Source organism: Passer domesticus, chromosome 19 (assembly GCF_036417665.1).
Source record: "Passer domesticus isolate bPasDom1 chromosome 19, bPasDom1.hap1, whole genome shotgun sequence".
Taxonomy (NCBI): domain Eukaryota; kingdom Metazoa; phylum Chordata; class Aves; order Passeriformes; family Passeridae; genus Passer; species Passer domesticus.
This window is the reverse complement of record NC_087492.1, coordinates 1807502-1831954: the sequence shown is the minus strand read 5'-3', so window position 1 is coordinate 1831954 and position 24453 is coordinate 1807502. Positions and strand designations below refer to the sequence as shown.

Below are 24453 nucleotides of genomic sequence, written 5' to 3'. Positions count from 1 at the left end.
TACGGTCATCTCCCACTTCATCCTGTGTCTGGAAGAAGAAATTGGGGGAAAGCAGCCTCCAGGCTGGCCCTGGATGGAAAGTGTGGATGTTTAGAGGAGCTTTGCAGCACAATCCAGGGGCTCTGGCAGCAGGGCTTGCTAAAACACACAAACCTGAGGTCAGATGAAAAGGCTTGGCATCAAAACTCTCATCTTTAAGACTGAGATACAGTTAAAAAGCCATCAAATGAAAAGTGGGACACCTGCAGCTCTGAAAAGCTGTTCCTTCTCTCTGACAATTTTGTGAAGTGGGGGGAAGGCAGGAATTGCTCCTTTAGGTTCAGCATCACGAGCACAATGTGCAGGGTTTGGGGAAGAGCTCAAAAGCAGCGGGCAGGAGGTGAGGCCAGGACTCTCCTCTGTCAGGATGGCTGCTCAGGAGCCCCTGGAGCTGGAGCTGCAGGAGTCTGCTCACTTGGAAATGTTGGGAACTTTTTCTTCAATTTCTCTTGAGTGTATTTATTCCTCAGAGTGGTTGGTTTGTTCTGTGTCAGGTAGTCCCTTGTAGGAGATGCACTTAAAAAAAGGACATGAGGGGGTTTTTGTGCTGGTAGCAATAGATTTTTGGTGGTTGATGTCACAAACATTCAGTGTCACAGATGGGAGAGGATTATCTCTATATTTTTGACAATTTGGTCTGTTGGCTCTAGTGCAGACAATTATTTTACAGGGAAAAATCACTGGCTTCTTACCTCCTCCCACACATTCTCCATGGAAACAAACACCTTTCATGATCCAGAAAAGGCCACATCACTTTATACACAAAGTAATGTGCTTTTTTTCCCCTCAGAAAATGTCATCACCATTGTTTTTGTTGTAGCTGAAGTTGAATGCTGTGGCACTTCAGTGTGGTACGTTCCTTCTCACAGCTTGAGCCGTTTTCTTCTGCTTCACGTGGTCACAAAAAGACTGAACATTCCTTCCATTTCTGCTTGTATATTTGGACAGATCTAAGTGGCAAAATTCTTTGTAGAAAAAAAGCTGCAAAATATATTTTGGGGTAGTTTCAGCTTTTCCTGTCAACGCAGCAAAATGCAACAAAAGTAGGTTGCAGCCTGTTTGCACAATATGAAGGCTTTAAGTCAATCCTGTGGTTCACAAAGTTCAAATCAAATGTCTTCTCATGCATTTGTCAGTTCTTTCAACAGCTGTGAAACTTTTATGTGGAAGTATTATACAGCGAGTGGAATTAATGAGGTTCATTGTGGATTCACATATATTCCAGAAATTACAAAAATATTCTTTCTGTGGTGTGGTGCAGAGAGTGATGCTGCACTATATAAGGTGTTTGCTTTTGACAACCTGCAGCTAATAAGCTCCAAAAAGTGCTTAGGAATCAGGAAATTGTCATTCCTGGGGATATTTGCCTAAAACCCCACGAGAAGTTTGGATTTTTTTTGTCTCCTCATTAAAGAGTTTGGCTTTTTAATAATTTAATCACTTTTTTTAATGCTCGACTCACTCCAGCTCCTATTGCTATTCCCTCCACACTTGCGAGGTGAGTCTCTACAATGTTCCTCACGTGTTCTGCAGGTGATCAAGAACAGCAAGACCAACGTGCCAGAGCTGGAGCTGTTCCCTCGCTACCTGCTGTTCCTGCGGCAGCAGCCGGCCACGCGCACCCAGCAGTCCAACGTCTGGGTCAATATGGGTATGATGAGCCTCAGAATGTTCCCTCAGCATTTGCCCAGAGGTAACTTAAGAATGCAGCAAGAACCACCATCCCCTGTGCAGTTTCTAGGCCAGCCCAGGCTGGGGGAGCTTCCTGTGCTGTGCTGGTGCTCCAGCTCGATCGCCCTGCGGCACGACCGGCGCTCGGGAGCAGCCAGGGCTGCCTGCCCTCTGCTCCAGGGAAAGGCAGCAGGGAGCACTGGCAGGGCTGCCTGCCCTCTGCTCCAGGGAAAGGCAGCAGGGAGCACTGGCAGGGCTGCCTGCCCTCTGCTCCAGGAAAGGCAGCAGGGAGCACTGGCAGGGCTGCCTGCCCTCTGCTCCAGGAAAGGCAGCAGGGAGCACTGGCAGGGCTGCCTGCCCTCTGCTCCAGGGAAAGGCAGCAGGGAGCAGCCAGGGCTGCCTGCCCTCTGCTCCAGGGAAAGGCAGCAGGGAGCAGCCAGGGCTGCCTGCCCTCTGCTCCAGGGAAAGGCAGCAGGGAGCAGCCAGGGCTGCCTGCCCTCTGCTCCAGGAAAGGCAGCAGGGAGCCCTGGCAGGGCTGCCTGCCCTCTGCTCCAGGAAAGGCAGCAGGGAGTACTGACAGGGCTCCCCTGCCCTCTGCTCCAGGAAAGGCAGCAGGGAGTACTGACAGGGCTGCCTGCCCTCTGCTCCAGGAAAGGCAGCAGGGAGTACTGACAGGGCTCCCCTGCCCTCTGCTCCAGGAAAGGCAGCAGGGAGTACTGACAGGGCTCCCCTGCCCTCTGCTCCAGGAAAGGCAGCAGGGAGCACTGGCAGGGCTGCCTGCCCTCTGCTCCAGGGAAAGGCAGCAGGGAGCAGCCAGGGCTGCCTGCCCTCTGCTCCAGGGAAAGGCAGCAGGGAGCAGCCAGGGCTGCCTGCCCTCTGCTCCAGGAAAGGCAGCAGGGAGCAGCCAGGGCTGCCTGCCCTCTGCTCCAGGGAAAGACAGCAGGGAGCAGCCAGGGCTGCCTGCCCTCTGCTCCAGGGAAAGGCAGCAGGGAGCACTGACAGGGCTCCTCTGCTCCAGGGAAAGGCAGCAGGGAGCACTGACAGGGCTCCCCTGCCCTCTGCTCCAGGGAAAGGCAGCAGGGAGCAGCCAGGGCTGCCTGCCCTCTGCTCCAGGGAAAGGCAGCAGGGAGCACTGACAGGGCTCCTCTGCTCCAGGGAAAGGCAGCAGGGAGCACTGGCAGGGAAATCAGTTGATTCCCATGTTTATGGGTGAGTTGAGGGTGGGAAACGAGCACTGCAGAAGCTGAACTGATCAGGAGAGCCAGAGCTGGGCATTCCCATTTTGGGAGTGATTGCTGTAGCCATGGAATAGGTGCCCCTGTGCCTCTCTGATAGTTCAGTGGCACAATAAATTCAATTAATGCTCAGCCAACTGCTTCTGAGTTACTTGGGCAGCTGGGCTTTGATGCCCAAAATTATTTAATGCTCTTTAGAGAGCGATGAAAGGAATGGAATATGAAGACTATTATTTGATGTAGTTCAAAAAGACAATTAAATACAAAGTCTAAACACCCAGCTAAAATCTATTTGTCATAATTGTGGTGGTAATGCTCACCAAAAGATTGTCCAAGAGTAATCTTTAGGTTGTGGCTTCACATTTCAGCTGAAGTGCAGGATTTGCCTCACAGAGGCTGGAAGGAAGCCCTGCATTCACATTTGGACACTCATTTGCATGCACAGTAACAATGGGCTCACCTGATGCTGAAAACTCAGTCCTTCAGCCTTGCCAGTGTCAGGGTGTGGGGAAAACCCTGGTGCAGGTGCTCAGGTGTTCCAGCTTTGGTAGGATCTCCTCCCTCTGTGTAGTCAGCAGCTGCCAGTGCCATCGAGCTGTGCTGCACAAATGCCTCTGCCCAAATTCAGCTTTCCTGCCTGACCTAATCCAATGGAAACTGCTTTGTTGGACATCCTAAAATGCCCAAATTCCAATCAACAGAATCTTCTCACGTGCCAAATTTCATCTTGATTTGGAATTACTTTGCACTGCACTAATTTGATTGTCCAATCTGTTATTAATCTTGTGGAGTTCTCAAATGTGCTTTCTTGCTGTAATCTTACAACTAATCCTCTGATCCCTAATCTCAGAAAATGTTTTCTTTTTAAAAAACTGAGTACCTTGCTTGGTACACTGAAGGCAGATTGATGCTTTGCTGATTTATAAGGTATCATTTACTCTCTTGTCAAATTGCATGTGATAATGTAATACTGCACCTTTTCATGTTGTACTGTTTATTTTATTGTAAGCTTTTAACAGTGAAAATAGAATTGTGTCACTCCTCAGGCTACTTAAGTATTGCAGCTGCCCACTTTGGGTTGGGCTGGATAATAAAATATTTGTAAGCAGTGGGGAACTTCTGAATTTTAAACAAAAAAAAATCAAAAAGAAACCCCCTTTTTTAAAGTTGCCCTCACCTCTAGTGCAAATCTTTTATTTAAAGATGAGCTCCCATTAGAAAGAGCAACAATCTTGACCAATTAATCTGTTGTTGCAAGTGTGGGCTTGTTGAGAAATTTTGGTGGACTTCCCAGGTGTCTTCACAGAATGTTTTGAGGAATTTAGTTTTTAAGCAATTTAATTATTAAGAGTACTTCTGTTTTGAGCTGCCAGGCTGATTTCATGTGCCCAGATCAGCATTCATCCCACAGAAGAGCTGAGGCAAAGCCATGCCACTCCCAAAAATAGTCACAGTGGGTTTTGTACCTTATATTTTAATTACAACATTCCCTCAAAAAGGAAATCCTAACGAAGTTTTGAAGTCCTTTATTTTGATAATTCCCTTTGCCTCTCATACTGTCTTTGAGAGACAAAAAGAATTGTGAAAACTTGTAAAACTCCATTCAAGTTTTTTATTTTCTATGAAAAATACAGAGAAGCAATTTTCTAACAGGTTTTGCTAAGAAGGGAGGTATTTTATCTGCTTTGTGACAGCAAATTTGCTGTCCCAAAGGGTCAGTAACAACTGATTTCCACTAACTCCTAAACACAAGCACAAGAGTGCAACACTTTTTGCAGAGAATCTGTTCAGTGTATAATGATTGCTCTGACCCCTGGGTAAGTGCAGCCTCCTCTCCCGTTGTGTCCCTGTGAATGCAGGCAATGTCCCTTCCCCAAATGCTCCTCTGAAGAGGGTGCTGGCCTACACTGGCTGCTTCAGTCGCATGCAAACCATCAAGGAGATCCACGAGTACCTGTCGCAGCGGCTGCGCATAAAGGAGGAGGACATGCGCCTCTGGCTCTACAACAGCGAGGTAGCCCTGCTCCTTCTCCTGCCTTTTTTACTTGTTTTTTATATTCTGTGTGTCTGTTCCTCTCCAGAATCTATTCACTGCACATATCAGAGTGCTCAGAAAGATCCTTTACAGTTAAAGGCTCTTGCTGTTGGTTTTTCCGAGGTTTTTGTGCTTTAATTCCCCTTTGCGGTGAAAGGATCCTCAGAGTGTTGTACATGTAGAACTCTAATTCTGTGATTTATTTTCTTCTCTTTCATAAAGATTCTTTACAGTTAAAGGCTCTTGCTGTTGGTTTTTCAGAGGTTTTTGTGCTTTAATTCCCCCTTGAGGTGAAAGGATCCTGAGAGTGCAGAGGATCCTTTCAGTACATGAAGAGGATCCTCAGAACATGTAGAACTCCAATTCTGTGATTTGTTTTCTTCTTCTGCATAAAGATCCTTTACAGTTAAAGGCTCTTGCTGTTGGTTTTTCAGAGGTTTTTGTGCTTTAATTCCCCTTTGAGGTGAGAGGATCCTGAGAGTGCAGAGGATCCTTTCAGTACATGCAGAGGATCCTCAGTACATGTGCAGCTCTAATTCTCTGATGTGTTTTCTTCTTCTACATAAAGATCCTTTACAGTTAAAGATTCTTGCTGTTGGTTTTTCAGAGTTTTTGTGCTTTAATTCCCCTTTGAGGTGAAAGGATCCTGAGAGTGCAGAGGATCCTTTCAGTACATGTACAGCTCTAATTCTGTGATGTGTTTTCTTCTCCTGCAGAACTATCTCACTTTGCTGGATGATGAAGATCACAGACTGGAATACCTTAAAATCCAAGATGAGCAGCATTTAGTAATAGAAGGTATAAAAAGTATAATTGACTATTCTTCTAAAAATAGAGGTTTGCAGAGGGAACCTGTGGGGAGGTGGTGGCAAAGCTGATTTAGGAAAGTTTGTACTTTGCTCCTGTTTTGATGTCCAGGGGCATCTTTTGGATTTTGGATCTTTTGTTGGTTTGCAACAATACAAAATAATAGTGGTGGCTCATGAATTGATTTGTTCAGAGCTGGTGGGCCTTTATTGAGAATTAGAATAAGCACTGAAAAATTTGCTATTCAACAGCAAAAGCAATCCCAAGGCTGCTTCCTAAAGATGTTACTGGTGTGGTTGGAGGGGTGCCAGTGCTAGAATGAGTTCCAATAATGATTAGAAACATTGAAATGAAAACTAGCAAAAATAATAGCTAGAAGTAAGCACATTTCTAATCCCAAATATTAGAAAATTTTAATTAAACCTCTTCAGCTGTGTAAGCTCTCTGGAGTAAGTAACAACTTTTAAAAGCCCATTTTTGTGTCCTTTTCTAGTTCGAAACAAAGACATGAGCTGGCCAGAAGAGATGTCTTTTATAGCAAACAGCAGTAAAATAGACAGACACAAAGGTGAGTCTTTCACAGAGTCACTGCATTAGGATGAGAAGAAAAATCAAAAAAAAACAGTTGAAATGTTGAAACAATCCATTTAAACACAAGTCTGTTAACATTGGGTGGGGTCTTTTGTGCTGCTTTGCTTGGTTTTTGTAGTAACTTAAATGCTGGAAATGTGGGATTTTTTGTTTACTACCTTGGATTTTGTTAAAGCAAAGAAAAATTAAGATTTTAACAAACAAGCCCAGAATTTTCAGTACCATAATTACCTGTAAATATTCTGTATGGATTGCACTGCTGTCTGTGGTGGATCAGATCAAGAAAATACCTCAATTTCTGTGAGGCAGAGTTGAGAGAGCAGAAATTCCAAACATCTGCTGCATCCGTGTAGTTCATAATTGGGAGCAGGTTCCATTAAATTGGTCACTGTGAGAAGATGCTGCTACAACATTCTGAACTCTCTCATCTGCACAACTGCTACAATGATGTTTTTTTGCTCAGTTCCTACTGAGAAGGGTGCCACAGGCCTGAGCAACCTGGGCAACACGTGCTTCATGAACTCCAGCATCCAGTGTGTCAGCAACACACAGCCCCTGACCCGTTACTTCATCTCAGGGAGGCATCTCTACGAGCTGAACAGGTAATTCCTGGGGGAGAACAGTGCCATTTTGGGTGCTGGAACATTTATTCAGGGCTGTCTGCTGCTGAAATTCAGTGGGAAGGGATGATTTAAATTCAGTGTTACCAGCTCTGCAGCAGATACTACATTAGAGACATGAAATACAACCTCTTGTTGCTGGGAGCAGGAAGCTTTTCTGCTTCCTTCTTCATCTGCAGCCTTGAGCTGTGGTTGCATTTGAGTCTGGTGTTAATTCCTTTGTGATTTCTAGGACAAATCCCATAGGAATGAAAGGACACATGGCCAAGTGCTATGGGGATTTGGTGCAGGAGCTGTGGAGTGGCACCCAGAAGAACATAGCTCCCTTAAAGCTGAGGGTGAGTTATTCTGGGATGGAAAACAAGGAAAAAGCAGAAATTCTGTGCACCTTTTCCTGGTGTTACCTGTGTTGTAGCAGTTTGGAGACTCAGAGTTTTCCCTAGAAGGAGGCAGTGTTCATCAGACCTGGTGGGATTTGTGGTTGTAGGGCCAGAGGAGTTATGTGGTATGACACAAGCTGTGCCACCAGAAGTGGCTTTTGTGGCCCTTTTTAGGTACAAAAGGGGATGCATTTACCTGTAAATGAGCTTTTGTTCTGAAAGCAAAGGGGCTTGGCAATTGAATTTGTGTTCATTGACAGCACCTGTCTCATCTACAGTATTTTGATTTATTTTTACATTTTTTACATGATATTCAATAAGTTCCTGCTGTTTTTTTTTTTTAATAGTGGACAATAGCAAAATATGCTCCAAGATTTAATGGCTTTCAGCAGCAAGACTCACAGGAGCTGCTGGCTTTTCTCCTGGATGGGCTCCATGAGGACCTGAACAGGGTTCATGACAAGCCATACGTGGAGCTGAAGGACAGTGACGGCCGGCCAGACTGGGAGGTGGCAGCAGAGGTGGGCCTCACATCTTTGTGTGGTTTCTCTTTTCCCTACAGTACTGAGCTCAGAAATTATTAATGAGGCTGCCTTTGGCAACATTTTGGGATTCTGGCACATTTTGGATCGTGTCAGAGCTGTGATTTACAGAGATAATTTCACCTTTGAGCTGAAAATTAATTTTAATTGTTGGAATAAAATGATGATGATGATACTTGACAACAATTTTGAACAACTCAAAATTAGGGAGTATCAAAATATTTCAGCATGCCTGATGATCCCCTCAGAAATTTTAAATTGTGTCATACCTTGATTATTGTGTTGAGAACTTGTGCTGTGACTAAATAGTTCCTATGTATTAGAAAGTAGGAAATAACTTTTGTGGAAATACTTTGACTCCCATAGGCCAATGAAACTTTGGAGACCAGTTAAGTAGTTTCCAATTTCTAACTTGGTATTACATTTTTTGTGCTTCATTTCAGGCCTGGGAAAACCATCTGAGAAGAAACAGATCCATTGTTGTAGATTTATTTCATGGGCAGCTGAAGTCACAAGTGAAATGTAAAACTTGTGGGCATATAAGTGTTAGGTTTGACCCTTTTAATTTTTTATCCTTACCTTTGCCAATGGACAGCTACATGCACCTAGAAATTACAGGTGAGTGGTGTAAATGTGCCATTCCTCAAATAAAATCTGTGTAAGTGGAACAGCTGTAAACCATCAAATTTTATTTGTGTTATTTAGAATAATACAGTCATTTTAATATAAGAGTGCAAGAATTTTCATTGGAACACAGTTAAACCAAGATAAAAATTTTAGGAACAGGAAAGGATGGCCCATTTTTAGTCTTGTTTGAAGGATTTAATACAAAAACCTTTGAAAATGGAGATTTTGAGAACTTTCCTTCTGTTCCTTCTCTTGTGGAGGTTCTCCTAAATCTGCCCAGAGGAAAAACAGGGACTGGGGGGAAAATACACTGTGGGTCATTAACTGTGCTCTGAAGGAGCTGTGGATTGCAGGAAAAGGGGCAAAAGGAAAGATGGTAAAAAAGTGAAATAAATTTTGAAGCCATTTTCTACTGCCTATGCAGCCAGAGATTTCCTGACATTGTGACATCGCCTGCAGACCTTCAAAACTGACTGGGAAAATGAAATAAATCATCTGTTCAAGATGGGGAAAAAATATTTTCCAAGAAGTGGGGAGCTGTAATGTATTCTTGTCATTAAAGCCTGCCTGGGCTGCTGACCAGGGATTCTTTTCTCCTTTAAAGTCATTAAATTAGATGGTACCACTCCTGTTCGATATGGGCTGAGACTGAACATGGATGAGAAGTACACAGGCTTGAAAAAACAGCTGAGTGAGCTCTGTGGCCTCAAACCAGAGCAGATTCTGCTTGCAGAGGTGCACAGCTCCAATATAAAGGTAAAAAGAAAAAAAAAAGATTAATTATTGGTGCAACATGCTTTGGGTGGTTTTGTTGCTTCTTTGTTATTTTTAACATTTAAACTTTGCTTGCAAGAGCTGTGAAATAATTTAGCTAAAAGTATGGTAAAAAATCAGCTTAGTTATGGCTCTGTATGAACTTTTATTTCATTTTTAAACAGTATTATGGCTTGCTGTAAATAGATTTAAATTGATTGCTAATGATATTTTTAGGGAAAAAATCATCCTCAGGTAATAAATCTCAAATTAAGGTGCTGTGATGAGTCTAAACACTGTCAAGACATCAGGACCATAAGTAATGGCTGGCTTACAGTGTGTGTGGATATCTCCAGGGGGATTTTTTTGCTGTAGATTAAAAATTGTTGAAATGAGATGCTCTGGGTGTGATGGAGACCACTGATAACTCCTGCAGAGGCCTTGGGTCCTTTATTCCTCTGGAAAGGTGTGAGGAGGCAGGGGGTGGGAGGGAGGAGCTGATAACTGCAGCTTGCAGAAGAACAGAGCACATTTGGTGCCAGAGGAAGGTGTCCCAGTGCTGCTCTCCCTCCCTCCTGCAGAACTTCCCCCAGGACAACCAGAAGGTGCGGCTGTCCGTGAGCGGCTTCCTGTGCGCGTTTGAGATCCCCATCCCCGGCTCCCCCACGTCAGCATCCAGCCCCGTGCAGACAGGTGAGAGAAATCTGCTTTTCCTGCTCCTTTCCACTGCACCCTGCTGAGCCCAGGACTCAAGTTTGTCACTGAGTGAGGGTTACAGCAGGGACACGTGCGGGTTGTGCTCGGTGTCCGCACGGGATGGAAAGGACAAAAATCCTGATCAGCCGTGGGTGATTGATCATTTATTTGTCTGCCTGCAGAGACATCCACTGGGCCACCAGCCAACGGAGCCCCCACCATCCTGATGAACGGGGACGTGGCCAAGCCAAGCCTCATTCCCAACGGGATGCCAAACACGGTGGTGCCGTGTGGGACGGAGCGCAGCGCGCCCAGCTGGGCCCTCAACGGCCACGTGCCCTCGCTGTGTGACAGCCCCTGCACAGGCTACATCATTGCAGTGCACAGGAAGATGGTCAGTGGCCTTGCACACTTGGGGAGAAATGTGAAAAAAGCAGATTTTTTTTTAATGTCCGCATGGTAATTGTACAGGTTTATGTGTGATGTGGTCAGATAACCTCGCCATCATGTCATAAAATAGCAAAGTGTTTCAAGTCAGTGATCAAAATTGACAGTATTTAATATTGGAGTTAGTCATTTTAACACAATTATTGATTAATTTTAATTGTCGAGGTCTGAAATAAGTCACAAGGCCAGCAATTCAGGGGATTATTGCACTGTGAGTTAATGCACCTTCACATCTCCTCCTCTTTCTTCCACAGATGAGGACAGAGCTGTACTTCCTCTCATCTCAGAAGAATCGGCCCAGCCTCTTTGGGATGCCCTTGATTGTCCCCTGCACGGTTCACACACGGAAAAGGGACCTCTATGATGCTGTGTGGATCCAGGTCTCCAGGCTGGCCAGCCCCCTCCCTCCTCAGGAAGCCAGTAACCATGCCCAGGACTGGTGAGTGGGGCACCTCAGCCTTGCATCTGAGTTACAGTCCAGTGCCTTACACTTGTTTGCAAGATTTAAAATTGTGTTCATTTGGTTTCTCACAATAATGGCAGTAATTGAAATTAAATTCTTTTTGGTACAGTTAAATGTAGCTGCACTTAAATGTTGGCTTTGTTCTTATCCAGTGATTGATAATTATTTATATCTGATGAATTCAAGCCACGGAAAGGCAGCTTTTAATAGTAAATTGTAACCAAAATTATCATTTTGAGGGTTTTCTCTAAGTAATCATAACAAGCCCAGTGAAGGGAGGTAATTGCTGAGAGTGCTGCTGTTTGATGTTGTGTTCTCCTCTGTTTCAGTGATGACAGCATGGGGTACCAGTACCCCTTCACCCTCAGGGTAGTTCAGAAGGATGGAAATTCTTGTGCTTGGTGTCCATGGTACAGGTAAATTGTCCTTTTTTCCATTTACAGCAGGGAATCACTCCAGCAGAAAGGTAATTTATGGTAATGGGTCTGTGGTACATTTCAGACTTCAGAGGCAATATCAAACAAGAAGAATCTGGAATGTCATTTCACCAGAACTCTCTCCAGGCAGACTTGCACTGCAGCACCACTTTTATGACTTGCAGAGCTGAAAGTTCTGCTGCCACAGAAACTTGAAATTAGGAGACAGAAAAGAGATTATCCAAAACCTGTTAACCCCTTACAATATTCTGTGTCTGTGTGCAGCCTTGGATGTCCAAGGACTTGCATGGTTTGGGGGGATTCACACAAACCCAAATTTTTAGATGTAATTCATGTACCCCTGTGAGTTCCTTGCCATTTGAAGGGTAAGATCTAAAATGGGCAATGAGAAACTCACCCTCAAGAGTGCTTGGAATTTCCCATAAAGAGAGACTTGCTAATGAAAATTCCAGACCCTTGCTGGGAGGTATTCAGGCCACAAACTAATTTTTTTAAGTGTTTTATAGCTCTTAGAATTAGTTATCATGGTGAAAAGAACTTGTGGAGACAGAGCAGTGGAGTTTTTGGGGTCGTAGCTGGGTTTGATCAGCACTGGATCATAACAGAATGGAAGGGATTTCAAAGACCATGCCAACCTCCTTCCATGGGACACCTTCCAGTGGATCATGTGCAGGCAGATGGTGGAGCTCACCCAGCTGCTCCCCCTTCTCACTCTGGTAAAGTTTTGCATTAAAAACACAAATAACCTGGAGCATTGCTGCATAAAAATGTCTCACACTGGAGGCAAGACCTGCAGCTTGGAGGGTGCAAGGAGCCAAAACAAGGAGCAGAACTGAATGAATGTAGAAAAGATTGAACCCTGCACTGACCAAACCCAATCTTTGTGATTCAGGTTCTGCCGTGGCTGCAAGATTGAGTGCACAGAGGACAGGGCCTGCGTGGGCAGTGCCTGCATTGCTGTGGACTGGGACCCCACGGCGCTGCACCTGCGCTACCAGACCTCGCAGGAGCGGGTAAAACGCCAGCAGGAGCCCTGGGTGGCACCTCTGAACCACCCCCACTGCTGCCTCTTCAGTTGTGTGCTGCTGCTTTTGTCCCTTTTCTGTCAAACCAAAGGCAGCACTCGTGGGGCAGTGTGTTCTGATGAATCGATGTCTTGATGTTAGGCCTCTTATGTGGTCTGATGGAACCACAGCAGTGCATTTGCTGTCTGTTGTGAATTGCTTTTAAGCTAGTCCAAGATATATAATACATAATACATTACAAAATAATCTTAATTTGATAAATTTTCTGTATCTATAAACAGTTATGCATGTGAGTAAACCTATTTCCTCATTAAGCCAACAAAACACATCTCAAGGTGAGCCTGTAGATGGGTGAATCTGGAATAACTGTTCCAATTTGTGAGTTTTATCTATAAAGTTGTGCTTTATGGATAATTTATAAGCAGAGCCCAAGTTAAGAACAGTGAATTATTTTTATCTGCCTCTTCATAACTCAAATGAAATTCCTGCTCAAACTTACCACACCTCATTTTTATCTCTTAATTCTGAGCAACCCAGTGAAGTTATTTGTGATGCTGTGAGGAGAGCCCTCCTCTGAGCAGTGTGTGTTACATTTCCAAGTCAGAGACATTTCCTCTCCTCTTCAGATCGTGGAAGAACACGAAAGTGTTGAGCAAAGCCGCCGAGCCCAGGCAGAGCCCATCAACCTGGACAGCTGCCTGAGAGCCTTCACCAGCGAGGAGGAGCTGGGGGAGGACGAGATGTACTACTGCTCCAAGTGCAAGACCCACTGTCTGGCCACCAAAAAACTGGATCTTTGGAGACTTCCCCCTATTTTGGTAGGATCTTGTGTCATTTTTTCCCTCAGCACGTTGTTCCCAAATCTGCCAAGTCGCCGTGCTCTGAATAAGATGATTTTTGCTTTGTTCACACTCTGAGGTGGGGCACTGACTGAGTTTGCAGGCAAATAAAGCAAACCTCAACTCCTTTAGAGTGTTTTTAGCTGCTGCCTTGCAGGAAATGGTGGTGGTTTGTGCTCAGTGTCAGCTGCTCTGACACAGCCCATGCTCAGATGGTGACAAGATCTCTCTGGTTGTGGAACATCTGCAGTTCTTATTTTTCACATTTGGTAGCTTATTCAAAACAGACAGTGCTGATCACTGAATTGAAGCAACCTTGCCATCTTTCCACATGAAAATATTAGTTTCATGTTTTACCAGTTCGATCCCAAAATCTAAACTCAGAGCATTATTTTACTAGCATAGAATAAAATGTGTATGTTTTGGGAAAAACTCTCTTTGAGCAGTGAAATTACTCACTGGGATGTCATTGCCCCCCCTTTAATTATTTTCTCTACCATGTTTCTCCTTAGATCATTCACCTGAAAAGATTTCAGTTTGTTAACGGCCGCTGGATAAAATCTCAGAAAATTGTTAAATTTCCCAGAGAAAACTTTGACCCAAGTGCCTTTTTGGTACAAAGGGATCCGAGTCATTTCCAAAGGAAGCAGCTGACCCTGCAGGTTGAGAGCCTTCCTGAGGCACGGGCTGGCCAGGGGGACACCAGGAGAGCAGAAGTGCAGATCACTGGCACAGCAGGAGAAGGGGACACACTGAACAGGAGTCCATCCTCCCTAAACACTGCTGTCCTCAATAATGTCAAAGGTAGGGAGTGACTGGGGAAAATTCCACTCTCTGCTGGTGTTTGGAGGGGGAAAATGTTACGTACAAAATTTTAATGTTTGAGGGGTTTTTTTGCCAAAGCACTACACTTGGAAACATTCCTTATTGAAGCTTTAGTATAAAAATGAAAGAAAATTTAAGAAATTGCTCAGTAACAACAATTTAAGAAATTGCTGGTACTTGTGTAAGTGGGCTGGAATTAGTGAGGGATGTGCTTCTGCATAAAAGAATTAAATTTCAGTTTTTAGGTGTTGGATGTGTGTGCATAAAGGTGGAGTCTTCTTTCTATATATTACTCATGAGCTGCACTGAAACAGTGGGGTTTAATGTTTGGTTATTCAAAAAAATAATTTCAAAAAGAAAACTAGACTGTGTTTGTACTCATTTCAGTAATCTCTGTGCTTCCTGTCCTAGCATCTCCATCCTTGGGGAGGAAAAGTGGAACCAGCTGCCCCTCAAGTAAAAACAGCAGCCCCAACAGCAGCCCAAGGACTTTGGGGAGAGGCAAAGGGCGCCTGCGGCTGCCCCAGCTGGGGAAAAACAAACTGTCCAGCAGCAAGGAAAACCTGGCTGCCAGCAGGGAGAACGGTGCTGAGCACGAGCAGGGGGACGCTCTGACTAAAGGACAGGCTTTGGGGGGCAGCCAGAGCGAGCTGTACCCCGGGCAGGACAGCGAGGGGGCTCTGGCCAACGGGTTCCTGTGGGAGCAGAGCTCACTCAGCAACGGGCAGGGCGACAACCACAGCGAGGACGACACCGCCGACGACCAAAGAGACAGAGACGACGTCTGGGTCAACCCCATCTACAACCTATATGCAATCTCGGTAGGTGCTGCTCCTCCTTGGCACTCTGCTTTAACCAAATGCCTTCGCTGGGTTTGTGCCAGCACAGGGATCTGTAGGGAAGGAGGGCAAAGTCAGCACCATAAATTCGCTGTAAAACCGGGGATGAATTATGTGTCTGCTGATCTGCTCTGCTTGTGTGTGTAAAGCTAGCTCCAGCTGTCTAGATTGTTGTGATGACTCACTCACAGATAATGAACTTGGGAATCATTTATTGCATGTTTGATCCAGGATTTGTTTTCTTCTTCGTTTTCCTCAGTGCCATTCAGGAATTATGGGAGGGGGTCATTACGTCACTTATGCCAAAAACCCGAACAACAAGTGGTACTGCTACAATGACAGCAGCTGCAAGGTAAAGCACTTCTTTTCATCATTATTTCACATCATTATTCTAATTATAATTGCCTTGGTTGTCCAGAGCTAAAGAAATTTAGAGTCAGAAATTCTAGCTAAAGAAATTTCAGAATCACAGAATGGTTTGGGTTGGAAGGAACCTTAAAGTTCATCCCATTCCACTCCTCTGCCATGGGCAGGGACACCTTCCACTAACTCAAACATTTGTGGAGAGCTGCTGTTTGAAATCAGAAGCATCTCCAAAGCTGCACCAGATAAATATTAAAATTATTAGCTGAAATTGTACGTGAGGTTTTTTCCAAGGTAACATCTGTGCATCAGCTGCTCCCACAGTTAAGGGAAGATGCTTATTTTGTACAAAGATGGAAAAATGACTAAGAATGGAAAGCCAGGAATACATTTCCATGATGGCAGCAGTTTGTATTCAATTGGTGAATAACTCAGCTCTGACACTTCTAAGTATTTGCATTCATCACTATAAAATTGTCAGAGTTCCCAAGTAATCCATGGAGCGAGATAAGACAGAAAACAGGATTCCTTATGTTGCACCCAGTTAAAAATACACATTTTGGGGCAGCACTGTGTGTTTGTTTGAAGCACAGCAGTTATCCCATGGGGTTTTTCTGGCTGTTTCCCTGTGTCAGGAGTTGCACCCGGACGAGATCGACACGGACTCTGCCTACATTCTGTTCTACGAGCAGCAGGGGGTGGACTATGCCCAGTTCCTGCCCAAGATCGATGGCAAGAAGATGGCAGACACGAGCAGCATGGACGAGGACTTCGAGTCCGACTACAAGAAGTACTGCGTGCTGCAGTGACCTGAGGGAGAAACCCTGAGGGAGAAAGCCTGGCGTGTGCCCTGGGCAGGCCCTGCCTGAGGCAGAGAACAGCTCGTGGTTGTCGTTGTCCCCTGTGAGCTGAAAGCACAAAAAGAGCCCCTGGTTAAGCAGTTAATATCCAGTAGTATTGTTTTGTTCTGTTTTCTCACTACATGCTCGAAACGTTTCTGATGTTGGACATCTGAGACTGCCACTGGCCTTTAAATCCAATGGTTTGAGAAAAGCCAACTAGGACCAAATAAGAGCTAAATTAAACATCCAAATAAGAGCTAAACAGAGTAGTGTAGAGTTTACCAACTGTTCTAACACCCCCTGAGGCTCTCGTTAGGTTTAAGGTAACGGGGAAAAACAATTTATAATGTTGTCTTTGGACAACATGATATTGCTACCTCCTTTTTCCTGCAGTTTTATTGCATTTTATTGGCAAAACGGGGAAGGCAAGAGAAGGAAAAGTGCATAAATGGAAACAAATTATTGTCATGGGGAAGAGAAGTTTCCAGTTTTGCCACCACTAGTGTGTGTCAGTTGCTTTCTTTCTGTATGTTGGGAGCACAACCAAATCATCATTTGAGAAGAGATTAATTTCTACACTTGAATGGTTTATTATACTTGTGTTTTCTCCACGTGTTGGCTGTGCAGATCAACATGTTTCAGGAATGGCTTTTCTGCCTGAAGAGTGCTGGCTCAAACTTTTTTGAGCTGCCTCAAGAAGAAACTTCAGGTTGGAGAGAGTAGTTGTGATTACACTCACGGTGTCTTAAAATGTGCACATTGCACAGAAAGTTCCCAGCTTTTGGAAGGAGAGAGATGCTTGAGCTTATGTTTCATGACTGGTGTTGCTTTTGAAATTTGCACTTTTGAAAATGCATCTGATTCAGTTGAAACCCACTGTTTGTTTGGTTTTGTTGTTGTTGTTGTTGTAAGGGCTCTGGAGTGAATGGCTGAGTATCCACTGTGCATTTCCAAGGAAGAAGCTGTGGCTGTCAGGTAGCTGTGTAGCATTCATGGATGGAGGTTGTTTTTTTGAATTGGTTTCCTAGCTCAATTTCTTGTTTTCAAAGTTTGGTTGCCTTTTCAAATGATCTTCTTTTTGTTTGTTTCTTACACCAGGTTATGCAAATACTTGCAATTAAACCAGACTTGCTTTCCATGCCCTTGCAACATGCTCTGTAATTCAAGGGGCTTCTTGCATGAAGGGAAGTGTGACTGAGTCTTAGCAGAGACTGGAAAAAAAAAGAGTTGTTTTTGTTTTGAGCAGGCATTTCTTTAAACATTTTCAGTGTTAAATTGTTTGCATATCTGAATGAAGATAAAAATTTTCACTCTTTTGGCCTTTTGTTCTTCAGCTGAGCTTAAGCAGCTGATTAATTTTGTCACATCATCTTCCCAGTTCTCTAGATTTTTGTACCTTCACTAACAAAACTGTTACTCACGTGGTTCTCTGCGATTAATGTTTGGATTCATTTTGGGGTGTTTGACAAGAATGCCAAACCTTCAGCAGTTTCTCACTTCCAGGAGGATCTGGGGTTTGTCTGTTGAAGAAGTGATATCAGCTGCTCTGGCTGTCTGCTCAGGCAGAGCCCTCCCAGCCTTTGGAGGTTGTGCCTCTTTGGGGACAGCAGATCTGCTCCAGAATGAGTCTTGTCTTACCTGTCAGGTGTTGCTCCTTATCCTCTGTGGTCTTTTATCTTTAAAGTGGTCTGAACATTGAGCCTAAAGAAAAGCAAACATGACTAGTGAATTTCTAGGTTAGAAGCTTTTTCAACACCCACTTGTCTACTCCTCCCTCTGCAAACTCCATGAAAAGTGAAAAATTTTCAACTGATTTACTTTAAAATGTTTTATTTAAGCAGGTAGCACAATCTACTAATGTTATTTGATCTTCTGTGTTTGTTACATTGGTTGTAATTAATTTTTTAAATTAAATTAATTCAAGAATTAGTCGTAAATTTATTAAGTTAACTATTAACTACATTCACTTTGTAAATTATTGTATAAAACTTATTGACAATGCACTGACTTTAGAAAGATGTTAATGTACATAAATGCCTTGTAAATAAAATAGTGTTGATGTACTGGAATATGAGCTGTATTAAAACAAAGGTATTGGTAATTGTATATGGAGTGAACCTGTTTATCTGTAACTATATTATTCAAACAAATTAAATACTGTGGATGCAGATGAAGTGTCACTTCTTGTCAGATAATTTTTAATAACTGTTTTCCTGCTTTGAAGTGTCTGTGCTGCTTCTATGAAGCTCAAATGTCTTTGTCAATCCAAAAGCTGAAGCATGGGCGTGCATCCAGCAATTCTTTGCAGCTTCTTCATTGTTTACAAAAGGTAAGTTGGGTATTTTGTTGCTGATAATAACACCTATTACCTGAAACCAATCCGTGTCAGCAGTGAAGTGATCCCTCAGGTACGGGAAGGCTTTGCTCTGGTGTCTTGGACAGGAGCTGCAGGTACCTGATGTGCAGTCCTGCTGCCTGAGGTGTCCCTGCTGCAGCCAGGGCTGGAACTGGGGCTGCAGCCAGGGCTGGACACTTCCCCTGGGCAGACAGGGCTGGGAGAGCCCTGCTGCACTCCCAGCCCTGCTTTTCTCCAAGCAGGAAGTGGATCTGGTTGAGTTGGCAACCAGAGCAAAGTCTGCACAGAGCTGATGTCAGGAGCACTCATCACCTGGCTTCTTTAGCTGGAAATGAACCATTGTTCTTTTTTACAGCCCTTGAAGATGCTCGGTGGGTATTTAACCAAGGATTAGCACGCACCAGCATCCCCAGGGTGTCTCTGGAAGTGAAGCCATCTGTGGCTGGGATGGGGGTGTTGGTGCAGCACTGGGTGGTGACACTTTCCTGGTGATCAACTCTCAGAGCATTGGTCATTCGTGCTGGGTGTGCTCACCCCACGGCCTCACTGGGGTCACTTGGGCATTTTCAAGGTTGAAAATTTCATTTTAATATAAAGAATATGGGCTACAGTAGTGTCTGTCATGAATTTCCCGCTGTTACTTTGAGGTATTGGAAGGGGAATTTAAAAGGATGAAAAGCTCTAATTACTGAGGATGTTCATACATGCTGCTGTCAGTGGTAAAGCTTTTATTGATTCCATGCAGCAGGGGACACTGAAGAGATGAAGGTGTCACATCCCTGCCCACGGGCTGCTGCTGAATCCCTTTGGCTTCCCACATCAGAGCTGTGCAGGTCTCACAGGAGGGCTCAGAACTGAGCAGAGCCCCTTTGTGAGGTGGCAGCAGTGGCAAAGGGGCTCTGCTGGGCTGTCCCTGCTCCCTCTGTGTGTGTGCAGTGCAGGAAGCACCACTCCTGCTTCTGGGGTGGCTCAGGCAGACTTCTGCAAACCTGGCGTGGCTTTTGGTGCCTCTCCTGGGACGGGGGGAAGGACCCAGCAGGGACAGCACCTCTTGTGCCAAACCCTCTTATTCCCCCCAGGGAGAGGGGAGGGATGGATGCACCAGCCCTGCAGGGCCCTGCTGCCCGCAGGAGCGACCTCTGTCCCCTCCCTTCCCTGAATCCCAAACCCAAAGGCATTTTCCATCCTGATCCAAGTGCTGGATCTGTTCTGGAGCTGCTGTTCCAGCCGTGCCCCCTGTCCTCCCCTGGGCTGGCACAGGAGGCTCTATCCCTGCTTTTCCCTCTATCTAAATATCAAAATATCCCAGATTTATCTGTGATCATGTCCTGAGAACGTGCTGGGCTCCAGGCGCAGCCCCTGGCCCGGGGCCCGGAGCATCCACGTAGATATTAATTACATTAATTATACCTTTTGTTACCCTTTTTCCCTCAGGTCCAGTAAATTGAAGCAAGAAGTGAGTAAAATGCAGTCATCCATGCTTGCTGATTTATCGTTTCAGGAAAATAAAAAGCTGTCAGGAGCTGGGGAGATTGTGCCTTTTGTTTGGGACAAGCCTCTGGCTTCCTCGATCGTGTGTAAAAGATTTCCTGTTTGTGAAAATGAAAAGCAATGTTTGATAAGGTCCCTTCAGCAAAATCAGTCACAAAGGAGAAAACAGATTAAGGATGCTTCTAGGTTTGATAGAAATTAAATTTCTCTGGGAGTTATGAGCACAGAAAACCAATGAGGAAATCTTGTGGCAAAATACAGGTTTTATTTATATTTAGGGTCATCTCAGACACACCTGATGACTGAACCTCACCCCACTTTTACCAGTGCATTTAAAACTCGTGGTGAGGGCACAGAGATGTCCCCAGGTGGGTCACGAGCTGCTTTGGGTGGTCAAAGTTCATGCAATTCCCTCCCCTGCAAAAAAAAAGAAACAGCAGCAGATGCTTCAGAGCCTTTGTCAGAGTGTTTGTGAGAGCTGGCAATGCAGCACTCTCTGTACTCTGGTATTTTTTTATCTCAGCACTGCTGAAATTTTTTTCACCGTTAGGTTTTTATTGGGTGCAAAGTCCAAATGAAGTGGCTGAGAGAGCTGTGCTGTGTGATGACTTCTTTTGGATTTTGGAGATTCTGTCTGTAAACAGCTGTGAACATTCCCAGTGTTGTTTCTCAGCTCTGTGTGAGGTTCAGATCCTGTGGTTTTCCCTGATCCTGAACAGGGGAAGCACAGGGAGCTCCTGGGGCCCTTACCAAGGTATTATTTTGCATGGAACTATTGAATCCCAAGTATTTTCTGACTCTTCTCCAGCTTCTTATTGACTCAAACTACCTTGCAAATTACATTATATTTACACCATGAATTTGAGAGGTTTTGGTCAAACTGAGGTTGAAGAAAGGAACTAAACCAACAAATAAATGGGAAAGGTGTGGATTACATGTTATATTTGGAGTCGATGAAAAGGTTTGGGGCAACAGGTTTGGCTCAGTCTTTACATCCCACAGAAGTTTGGGATGTAAAGGAATTGCTGCATCTCAGGGTAATGTGGTTTAAAGTTTGCTGAAATGTGATGTAGAAAGCAGATTTTTAGGTTAAATCTCCTGAATGTTTAGCATGCAATGAAGTTGTGCCTTCACCTAACACAGCATTTTGTTGGGGACAATATTTGTGTCTTAAAAATAAACCTTGGCCTCCCGAGGAGAAGCTGCAGGAAAGCTGGAGTGTGGGTGTTGGTTGGGAGCTGGAGAACAACAAAGGGAAGCTGCTGCTGCTGCTGCTGCAGGGCCAGAAAAAGGATCCAACAGCAGCACTGGCAAATCAAAACCCTTACAAATGGTGTTTGTGCTGTGATGTTTGGAGTAGGGAGACAATGCAAGGAACAGGGTGATTACAGAGCTCAGCCCGGACATTGTGAGGCAGATCCCTCCTCCAGGGCTGGGGTGACAGGGTGACAGCTGTCCCCTGGTGCCTGGGAGGGCAGAGGGCCTGGGGCTTGTCCAGAGCAGCTGTGGGTCTCTGAAAGTGCCCAAGGCCAGGCTGGATGGGCTTGGAGCACCCTGGGGTGGTGGAAGGTGTCCCTGCCATGGGTGGGATGAGGATGTTTCATGCCCCTTCCAACCCAAACCATCCTGGGGTTCCAGGAGAGGGAGGAAAGGCTCAGCAATGGGGCAGGATGAACATACCCCAGTGCGATGCAGCCTCAGATATTTAGGAATTCTTGGCCATTAAATGTGGGCTGTGGTGATGTCCCTCAGCTCAGCATGTCAGGACACAGCTGGGGCACACCCCCAGCTCAGAGCAGCCCGGGGATCTGCAGAGATCAGGGCTGAATGGCTGCAGTTGGAGCTCTGGCATGATTTCAACCATGGCTCAGTGCTGGAGGTTTGTGTTGAGAGCCCTCAGCAAGCACGACAGAAAGGTGGATTTTTGTTCCGTGGTGTTTTCCTTCTGATATGGAATAAAACCCCTTTAAGTCAAAGGCACTCCTGTTGTACCCAAACTCTCCTTGAAGACCATTCCACACAGGAAGGCCGTGGTGCTGCACACTGGCTGTGAGCACACACTCATCCTTGGGACCTTGCTCAGGAGCTAACATGTTGGAAATGTTTGCTTGCCATGTGGCCGTGCCTTTTTATCTGCAGGTTTGATTATATAAATGTTCCTGTTTAAGAGACACACGCCAGGGAATAAATCTCTGGGCCCACAGACTCTTTGAGCACTGGCAGCCCCAGCATTTAACTGGTAACAAAGAGAGTTGGAGTGGAAGCTTTTTGATAAAGAGTTGGCAGCATATCAGAGGAGCAGCTTGGCCAAGAGATGTGAGCAAGGATGTCACACTGGGTGTTTAAAATTCTTACCTTTCCTTCCAATTCCTTTCTATTTTTTTTTTTCTCTAAATGATTATGAATGAATTATAAGAGAGGTGGTGATTGTTTTCAGGGTGTATGTGCTCAGATAGTGGCTCAGTTAAAAAAGACACTAATTTTGGATTTGAACATAATCCAGAGATCTGGCTGCTCTAACTGCAGTTTAAGTAGGGAGAACTAAGAGTGACCTGAAGAATGATCAGCTTTTAGCATGAAATCTCCTGTTTAACTGATTTAACTGGGCCCAAACCTCTGGCTATAATTTGAGTTTTTTTTAACATGAGAGTGGCAAGTGCTGCCACACAGCAAAAGCCAAGCTGAGTGTGAGGAAGGGTAGAGTTCAAATTAAAAAAATACACTAAGGGATGACTAAAGGGATAGAACACAGATGTGAATTTCCCTTCTGAATATCTTCCCCTGCCTTTGGCTGCTGGGCTTTGATGTTGCAGAGCACAAAGAGGCTCCTCCTGTACCTGAGCTCTGTGTTCCAGGCAGAGCCCAGCCAGGTTATAAATCTGTAACGTTGCACTTCACCTTTTGTGTCTTGCTTAATGACCTTTTAAAAATAAATGCAGGATGGCTGAGGGGAACAGGAGCAGTGGTGGAAAAGCTGACACGTCCGCAACCTGAGCTCTGATCCCTCTGATTGCTCCAACCCGTTAAACAAAACTTCTTTTGCTTTGTGCTTTAAAGAAAAAAAAGAAAAAAGAGGGAAAATGGGGACAGGGAAGGGTTTTCTTAGCTGGGTTCTCTGTCTTAAAATGCAGCTGGAATGTGCTTTACTGGGGGAAATGCTGCATGGAGTTACCTGCCTAAAGAACAAGGGTGCAGTCACCCAAATACCAAAATAGATTCTATCTGCTATTTCATTTTCATGGAAAGCTGCTGTTTTAAGGGGCTTTTGCCCCTTTGGAAGTGTCATCCTTCATTTCTCTTGCATGAAAATGACCATTTAAGATCCTCATCAGGCTCTTGTTCTGTTTCACACAGTACTAAATTTAATATGCACAGCCATAATATGAATAAATGTCTGATAACTCTTATTCAAATCCATGAAAATGTAAGTTATCCCTGAGGAATGTCTTTCCATAAAATGTCCTCCACTTGAATGAAAGGAAAACTGCAGTTTCCCACCATTTCAGACCGGGACAATAATTTATTTTGGTGATGATTATAGTGGATATTTTTGATTCATGTGTACAATAGTAAAACTGACACTATTTTCTTTTGTTTGTGTATTTTGCTTAAAATAAAAGATTACTCCAAAGGAAGGCATTTGAGGAAGACTGCTTGCAGAGAGGGGCCAGATTTATTTTGGCTGGCTGTGCTGTCCTGTCAGCTGGACAACAACCTGCACCATTCCCAGTCCTTCAACCCCTCTCAGCTGCCTTTGCCACAGTAATTTCCCTGCAGAATCCCTGCTGGAGCTCAGCTGGCTGATGATGACCAAAGCTGTACCAAAAACTTTCCAGCAATTTTACTGCTTAGGATTCCCTAAATCCTTTTAGAACACCAAAATCCCAGTGTGTTTTAGGCAGGTCACTCCTATTATCTTTAATTTCTGCAGTTGTGCTGTGCCTTGTGTCAGATTTTATTTCTTTTGTAGGGCCCTAATTGATTTTTTTCTTTCAGAATATTGCTGTTTTCACCTAATCGTTGCAGTTTTTCCCTGGCTGTGCATTCCAGCCTGTGCTGCATCCCTGGTTTGCTCCTACCAGCAGCTGATAAAGCTGAATTTTGCAGTCATTGGTGGGGATTCTTTTTTAAACAAAAGGGAAAAAAGGAGCAAGGGATGGGAGGAGAGGAAATTAATTTCGTTTTATATATCTTGCTGTTTTTCTGCAGTAAATGAACTGAGCTCTGAGGGGGTGCTGGATCCCTGTGTCCATGAGGGAACTCCTGTGTTTTCACCTCTGTCCCGAGGCCGAATCCTTGCTGAGCTCACTTAGGAGCACACGGGCAGGATTTTGGTGTTGGATAAACTTTACCTGAGGCATTTGCAAACTTTACCTCAGGCATTTGTAAACTTAACCTGCGGCATTTGGAGATCGCGGCCTGTGCACTGCCCGCGGTCCCGCCGGGCCCTCACGGCCACAGCCCCAAACAGCCCCGCGGCCGCAACGGGAATTGCACGGATTTTAAAGGGCGATCGGAACGTTTGTTCTT

The 24453-nt window shown here is 44.8% G+C and overlaps 1 protein-coding gene across 4 annotated transcripts in view; it reads left to right on the top strand.

Annotated features, from left to right (window-relative positions):
- The window catches only part of USP32 (ubiquitin specific peptidase 32), a 64858-nt gene extending 46602 nt beyond the window's left edge, over positions 1–18256 (top strand). For all 4 annotated transcript variants that reach the window (XM_064394385.1, XM_064394382.1, XM_064394384.1 and 1 more), the window contains exons 16-34: positions 1573–1690; positions 4805–4959; positions 5697–5778; positions 6281–6355; positions 6842–6980; positions 7231–7336; positions 7726–7899; positions 8364–8538; positions 9152–9303; positions 9882–9993; positions 10179–10390; positions 10698–10882; positions 11236–11322; positions 12236–12356; positions 12995–13186; positions 13720–14011; positions 14444–14853; positions 15131–15223; positions 15870–18256. In XM_064394385.1, coding sequence (XP_064250455.1) covers positions 1573–1690; positions 4805–4959; positions 5697–5778; positions 6281–6355; positions 6842–6980; positions 7231–7336; positions 7726–7899; positions 8364–8538; positions 9152–9303; positions 9882–9993; positions 10179–10390; positions 10698–10882; positions 11236–11322; positions 12236–12356; positions 12995–13186; positions 13720–14011; positions 14444–14853; positions 15131–15223; positions 15870–16043 — 3054 coding nt within the window. In that variant the 3' untranslated portion in view covers positions 16044–18256. The remainder of the gene's footprint in view (positions 1–1572; positions 1691–4804; positions 4960–5696; positions 5779–6280; positions 6356–6841; positions 6981–7230; positions 7337–7725; positions 7900–8363; positions 8539–9151; positions 9304–9881; positions 9994–10178; positions 10391–10697; positions 10883–11235; positions 11323–12235; positions 12357–12994; positions 13187–13719; positions 14012–14443; positions 14854–15130; positions 15224–15869) is intronic.
- The last annotated feature ends 6197 nt before the right edge of the window (positions 18257–24453 follow it).